The following is a 7,631-nucleotide window of genomic DNA, read 5'->3' as shown; positions in this document are numbered from 1 at the left end:
ATCTTGAATTTGGCTGAAATTTGAGATCTCGTAGATTTAGGTTTTTTTTGGGCTCTAGCGGCGTCTAGAGATTTGGGAGAGATCGATCCTCCTCTCGAATTGAGGATCAAGTGTATCTTTGCTGTTTTCCTTGATTTTCTAGTGAAATACAAGCATATTATTGTGTTTTTCTTCCCGTTTCCCTATTTTCTGCTGAATTCCTGCTGTTTGGCTGCTGTGGACAGCAGTTTACTGCTGAAATTTTACTGATTTGGGTTAGGAATACTTGCGAACCCAAGTGTTTCCTATCACACGTCTTCTCCGTTCATGGCCCGGCCTCTACCGCGCCCTCAATCCTATACTCCCCGAATCCGCCGCCGCGTCTAACCACGGCCGTCGCCTCTTCGTTGACCTCTTTCCTTTCCTCCGCCTCTCCTTCCTTATCTCCAACCAAGCCATTTTAGAAGCGATGGAAGGGGAGAAAGTCGTCCACGTCATCGACCTCGGCGGCTCTGACCCTTCCCATTAGCTCGGTTTTCTCCCGGCAGTTTCCGGTAGGCCGGAAGGCCCGCCCCACCTCCGCATCACAACCGTCGGGCAATACCGAGCAAATACCGAGTAATCCCGGATTCGTTCCGGGTTGGGTCGTCGGGCCGCGCGGTAAAGAGTAAGAGCACGTGACGATATATTATAGGCTACCTGATGTATCTCTACATCAGGTAACCTGAGGCAATAAAAATTCCTCCTATAGAGTCCAATGTCGGGCATTTACTTCAAGATTTATGTAAGTTTTAATATATATAGCGTGAGGCGTAAGCCTTATGCCAGTGAGGCGAGGCGGGCCTCAAGACGTGCCTCAATCAAGCTGAGGCGCAAGCCTCATTAAAAGAAACTCGAGGCGTAAGCATCGAGGTGTTTTTTATTGGAATTGCGCAAAGGCGGGCCTCAAGGTGAGCCTCATATTATGCAATTTTAAACCATAGGTGTGCTCTTCTAAAATTAACAGTTAGAATAACATGAGGTGCTTATGATTACTTAATAAATATTAAGTGCATTTAATGCAATTTTAGCTGACATGAAATTGAAAATTTTCAGTAAATATTGATGGAAGATCAATTGATATCAATTTGTGTTAATAATATATAGATATAGATAAGGGCATAACTTAAATTAATGCTTGATGATTAAAAAGAGAGTGTTTGATGAGTGTGGAGCAATTAAAGAATATATTGTAGAGTCCAAGGCAAAGTGTTATAAACTACAATTGCACTAAAAAATGCTTTATGAACTTTACGTGTTGCAGTACAAAGAAGTTAGTGGTAGCCAAGCTAAGTGTGGTCGATGTAAATTTGTTTAGATGGATATATGGTGAAACTAGGAATGAAAGAGTAAGAAATATTTTGTTATAGATTCAAAGAATTAACAATTGTAGCACATATTGAATATAGGCTAGTGGATATAGATTTGAGCTGTTTAGACATGTATAGCAGGAGATAGGAGATTAACCAATAAACTAGTTAAAATTTACAATTAGAATGGGAAAATGGGATATATGAGAGGTTAAGATAGCTACAAGTAGTGCATAAGAGCGAGTATACACTATTTAGCACCTCATATATCACTCTACAATAATGAATGCTAAACAGTTCAAAAATTTGACTCAAATACCTAGAATAAAGATGATGAATTGCGTGATGAACCACAATTTCATATAGTTTTAATAGTTACTTATAATGGTGTTGATGCTAATATATGGAGTAATATTGTTTAATGTTGCAGTGTCATGTATACTTCTAGGAATCATAAGTTTATCACCTTTCATGTATTTACATCATTTGTGTATTAGTTATTTTCAAAATATAATGACACTTTATTTACTAATTAAAGATTTTATGGCTCCACAAATAATTAATTTCAATTTAGGAGTAAGAGAATTGTTTATAAAGTAAGATAAATCATTATTTGTTGTATGTTTAACTACTACTTCTATGTAAGTTGAAAACCAATTTCTCTAGTTCCTATTATTTATCCTTAATAGATGTGTTGTGAAAAAAATAAAAAATTTGAGATGAATGTGTGGTGAAATAAGGAAATATAAATTGAGTAATTATTATATTTTAGGGATATTGAAAATAACACTAAAATGGTATTAATCTAACCTTACATGGTTTGGGTAGGCACAAAAGAGGATACAAAATGTATCAATAAAATGACTTGTACAATTAGTGTGGATGTAGTTTGAAAGAAAGTGGGAGTATTATGAAAGAAAAGGTTTACCAATGGTCACATGCCTATAGTTGGCATAAAAACACTCACGATGATGATTAGTGCTAGGAAAGGATTGAATTGAACCGCATAAGACATTGTTTAAGCTCATTCCTTTTTTTGTTGAGCTCAAATTGAGCTTAAACATAATTTGCCTTTAAAAATCTTGTTCAAGCTTATTTATTAGTTTTCAAATGGAGTTTGAACCACAATCTACCATAACTACCTATATGTATGATGCTAATGATTTAAGAAAATAACTTTGTTATATATTCATCAGTTTTTCATCAAAATTAACAATAATTTATTTAACATTATGTCCACTGTCTTATGAATAACAAAATTAGATTTTGATTTATACATCTAGTTAGTTGTTCAGTTTTTTTATTTTCTCATATTCTAAAAAATCAAATTAGATTTTTAATCTATCAATCTAGTATTTGTTTAATATTTTTTTTATCATTAATTATTAAAAATTAACATTATTTTTTTTAAACATTTTTATCATATTCATTCTTATAGTAATATAAATAAATAGTGTAATAAAATTGATATAATAACATAGAATATGCTATCAAATAGCAATTAAATCATCATCAAGTGAGTATTTTATCCAGCTTTTAGCTAGCTACCTGTTGACAACAAAGTCTGATATACATGAATGTAATTGAATAAACAAGTTAATGTTCAAGCTTGTTTATTTATATTTGAAGATTTAATTTTTTAAAAAAATTAAATGAACATAAATGAGCTTTTATGATTGAGTATGAGCTGTTCATGGAGTATGCTACTTCTTGTACAGTCTAAATGATAATCCTCTTTAATCACCCTGTCATTGGATTCTCCTTTGCATGTTTTTCAAAATGATTTCTCATAATATTAGATGTTGCAAAGTGGAAGAGTAGTGAATCCTAGCAGATTGTCAAGACATCTGGCACTGTTTTACTGTTGGTGCCCCTCTCTTCTGTTTTACATTAGTATAAAACCACTGTTGCATTTGCTAGTTTTTCTGAGTTAGAATCTTATTAGATCATTTCGGTTTGCTTGATCTGCAGATGGTAAGGGTTGTAAGAAAAGAATGCCCTCAGGTACCCCTTGTTTTGTATATCAATGGCAATGGTGGTCTACTGGAACGGATGATTGGTACTGGTGTTGATGTCATTGGACTTGACTGGACAGTTGACATGGCAGATGGCAGAAGGAGACTAGGAAACAAAGTCGCTGTGCAAGGGAATGTAGATCCTGCTTATCTTTTCTGTCCACTGCCAGCTTTAACGGATGAAATTCACAGGTGTCACTTTCTTTTGTCCTTTTTTATGTTTTTGTTCGTAAGCATGTTCTAAACACGTATACTAACTGGTTTAATTGTCCAGCATTTTTACAAATATTAGACCATTTCTGATTTCACAGTTATGTTAAACAACTATACAAACACATCCTGGAAACGATTTTTTTTCATATATTTATCTAATTATTTTTTTTCTCAAATTTGTTCTCTCACTGCACAGCTGTCAGATTTGCCACTAAGTTCTTGGGATAAATTGAGTTTTTGTTTTTATATGCACGGTCACTACCTAGGCGAGAATTCAAGTTGGATGCTTGAAGTGGAGGAATGCATTGGACTTGTTGTGTGATGGAAAAGTATCCCTCAAAGTTAAGGGAAATTCTATAAGATGGTGGTGAGATCGGCAATGCTTTATGGCGCAAAATGTTTGCCATTAAAAGAGAAGCATAAAATTAAGTTAAAGTGTTGCAGAGACGAGGATGCTCAGGTGGATGTGTGTCTTTACTCTTAGAGGTAGAATGCGAAACGATTATATACGTGAAAAGGTTGAAGTAGCTCCAATGGCACATACATATTGGCCTTCCAATGAGCCGGTTAGGAAGTAGATGTATTAGATTTAGCTTATGTTAATAATGGTAGAAATAGACCTAAAAAAACTTGGTTAGAAAATATTAGAAATGACTTTTTTATTAGATTTAAATGAGAATTTGACTCTTAATACGACACAATAGAGAAAAATAATTCATGTATGGGATATAAATTTGATGTTGTTGTTGTTGTTCACTACCTAGGCGCTTGGAGGTTCCAATAGTTTTCAGAAATTATACTCTATACCCAAGTAGCATTCATGTTCTCATATTTTTTTGTTTACCAGTTATTTGATCTTACTAGTCTTTCTTTTTTTTCATGATTCTGTCAGTTGTAACTTTGTATCTTGAAAGAACTTTAGGGAACAGATGTGATGGATTCCAGGCAAGATAACATAGCCATTTTACCTCTTATATGACACAAAAAGCGGGAAAAAAAAGAGATGCACCTTTAGCACGATTGGCAATTTTGGAAAGAGGTGAAAGAGATTTAGATAAAAGATTCAAACTGCATCCTTAAGAGTAATAAAACTAAGGGGTTAATTTTTCCCTCCCCAAATAAATCCATACCTAAATGGGGCCCCCATTAGTAGCCATTAATTAATGCTTCAAAATATGTCTAAAGGTCTTTGCCAGTTTTTTTTAGATGTACGATGTTTTATTCAAATATAAGATGTTTTTTAAGACATTACACCTTTTATGAACATACAAGGGTTTATTAAATATGAGAATTTTGAGCTTTGTATAAGTTTTGTTGCTCAAATTTAAGTAAATATGAGATTTTAAAAAAGACAAAATGCTTTATTTGATATGATATTATTAACTAGGCATAAGATGTTAGATTTAGATATGAAATCATTCAAGATCGCCAATTTAAAACATCATGTGTGGGAATCTTTAAAGGCAAGGTGATGTGGCATCATTTTAAGGCTTCGTTTGGGACAGTTTTTTGCTGCTTTTTAAATCTGCATTTTAGTATAAAAATTAAAATATTTGTACTAAAAAACTGCTTTAAGGCAGCAAAAAAGCCATCCCAAACAAAGCCTAAGTGTACGTTTATTTAGGGAGTGTTGATTTTACATGTAAATTTATTTGTTTGAAGAAAAAAGTGTAGATTTATTTCTTTGACTCGACTTAAAGAAGTTGCTTCCCATTGCTCTAGTTTATTTGGAATGGAACAGAAATATGTGGTCTTCAATTAGACCATCTCGTGGACCTCAATTTAGTCTTTCATCATAGTTATCTGATAAATAAGGGTGTTATTTAAGTCAAAATATGGAATGTTATCAATTTTTGGGGGGTAAGATTTGAACTTCTGATCTCCTTTTTATAGCTCAAAGGCACAACACAACTTGGTTAAATGACTGAGCAGTCTCAATGTCATCAACTTGGATAGGGATGCTTCAGTTTTACTACTATGTAAATTAGGCTTTAGAAGAATTGCGCTTGGAGTGGAGTTATTGTCGATATGCTGAAATGAAGTGTTAGAACAAATGAATTTATTAATAGGCTGGATTTCGTTATTCCCTAAGTAATGCTACCATCATAGTAGGATTTTCTACAACTACAAGGACAAACAAGGTATATCCGAGCTTGCCTAACAATGAAATGAAAACTATAGCAAGGACAAACAAGATAACAAGTTATATCCGAGCTTGCCTAAAAAACTCCATAAATAGATTAAAGAAGAAGAAAAGCAATTTAGGAGTCTCTACAACTACAAAAATTCATTGGGGAAGAAGAGTGAGGAGTGCCACAGCTCAATTCATTTATTTGCATTCCTTAGTTCCCTAAGGGGGACTATTTACAAGATTCCTAATGATTCGTTGAACACGTAATAGCTACTTAATAAGCACTAACTACTTACAATTTACCAAGGCCCACAATGAACCATTAACTCAATCCTATCTATCCATTATAATTATCACCCTAACATTTATTCTATCAAAATTAGCCTGCTTCGCTGCTTACATGCTTTCTAAATATTGTAAAACTGAAGTTATCCTATTTTCAGTTTTAGCTCTAGCCCTATCAAATGATTGCCTGCACATTGTTCAACAACAACATCAAGCCTTAGTCCCATTACATAGGGTTGGCTACATGATACCTTTTTCGCCAATGTGTCATGTTAAAAGTCAAATTCTTATTTAAATCTAATAAAGAAATATCATTTCTAATATTTTTTAACCAAGTCTTTTTATGTCTACCTCTACCTTTCTTAACATAAGTCAAATCTAATACCTCAACATTCCTAACTGGGTCATCGGAAGGCCTCCGTTTAATGCGAACAAACCATCTAAGGCGACTCTCTCTAATCTTATCTTCCACTGGAGCTACTCCAACCTATTTACGTATATGCTCATTTCATATCCTATCTCTAAGGGTAAAGCCACTCATCCACCTAAGCATCCTCATCTCTCCAACACTTAACTTAGTTTTATGCTTGCATTCACATTGTTCTCTCTTTGAAAAATATTTTCCTACTTTACTCACCCCCCAATTCCAAAATTCTGGATTCATCAGTAGCTTTCTAAACTTAGGCTTTGTTTGGGACGGCTTTCTCTCTGTTTCTTAAAACAACTTTCTAATAAAAAAAATTTAATTTTTTACTAGAAAACTGCTTTAAGAAGCAGTAAAAAAGCCATCCCAAACGAAGCCTTAGGCTAGAATATCCAACTTCTTTATTGCATTTTAGCTGTTGAACACTGCACCTAAGATCTACTAATTCGTTTCACCCAGAAAGCTGGTGTCAAATTTTTTTTCCTCTTTTTTATTCAGGGTCGTAAGGAGTGCTGGACGCAGAGGGCACATTCTAAATCTGGGCCATGGAGTTCTTGTGAAAACTCCTGAAGAGGCTGTTGCACATTTCTTTGATGTAGTCAAAGGCTTGAGATATGACTCCCTTTTCAAAGAATCCATGGTGGAAAATCTGGAACCTGTCGCTTAAGGGAACTAGAGCTTCTGTGCATAAATCTTCCATTAGATGTTCAGGATTACAGGTCTGGATGCTTCTGGCTTGTATGTAGATGTCCGTTCTGTATTTTAGTAATTGTTATTTTTGTTTCTGGGATTTAAATTTCTTATCCCTTTGTGCAGTGCACTTAAACTGTACTAAATTTTGATTAATGTATGCATAATTGAATCTGGGATTTGAATGCAACGGCTATATTAGTACTGTGTTTTTATGTTTGTAAAAAATTGATACACAAAATGCCCTGGACAACACAGTCAGTTCGCCTACAAATGTTTATCATGCAGAAAAGATTGCTCTTAAACAAAGGCTCCTCCAATGGAACAATTATTACGTCCTCCGACCGGACGTAGAGGAACATCTGGTCGGAGGCAAATTCCCACCAAATACCGAGATGTACCGAGCAAATACCGAGCAATGTCAAACAATAACGAAGAATACCATCATTTGAAGACCCAATACCGAGTTATATCGGGCTTTACCGAGCAATTAAATACCGAGTTATACCAAAGTTGTACCGAGTTTTTCCCAGAAAAACTCGGTA

General features: G+C 34.4%; 1 protein-coding gene across 2 annotated transcripts in view; it reads left to right on the top strand.

Annotated features, from left to right (window-relative positions):
• Positions 1–7,293, top strand: part of LOC110106034 (uroporphyrinogen decarboxylase 1, chloroplastic) — a 31,667-nt gene extending 24,374 nt beyond the window's left edge. For both annotated transcript variants that reach the window (XM_020835755.2, XM_020835756.2), the window contains 2 exons: positions 3,300–3,535; positions 6,895–7,293. In XM_020835755.2, coding sequence (XP_020691414.1) covers positions 3,300–3,535; positions 6,895–7,063 — 405 coding nt within the window. In that variant the 3' untranslated portion in view covers positions 7,064–7,293. The remainder of the gene's footprint in view (positions 1–3,299; positions 3,536–6,894) is intronic.
• Positions 7,294–7,631: the final 338 nt, after the last annotated feature.

Source organism: Dendrobium catenatum, unplaced genomic scaffold (genome assembly GCF_001605985.2).
Source record: "Dendrobium catenatum unplaced genomic scaffold, ASM160598v2 fragScaff_scaffold_821, whole genome shotgun sequence".
In the NCBI taxonomy this organism is placed as follows: domain Eukaryota; kingdom Viridiplantae; phylum Streptophyta; class Magnoliopsida; order Asparagales; family Orchidaceae; genus Dendrobium; species Dendrobium catenatum.
Note: the sequence above shows the minus strand (reverse complement) of the source record. Positions and strands in the feature narration are given on the sequence as shown.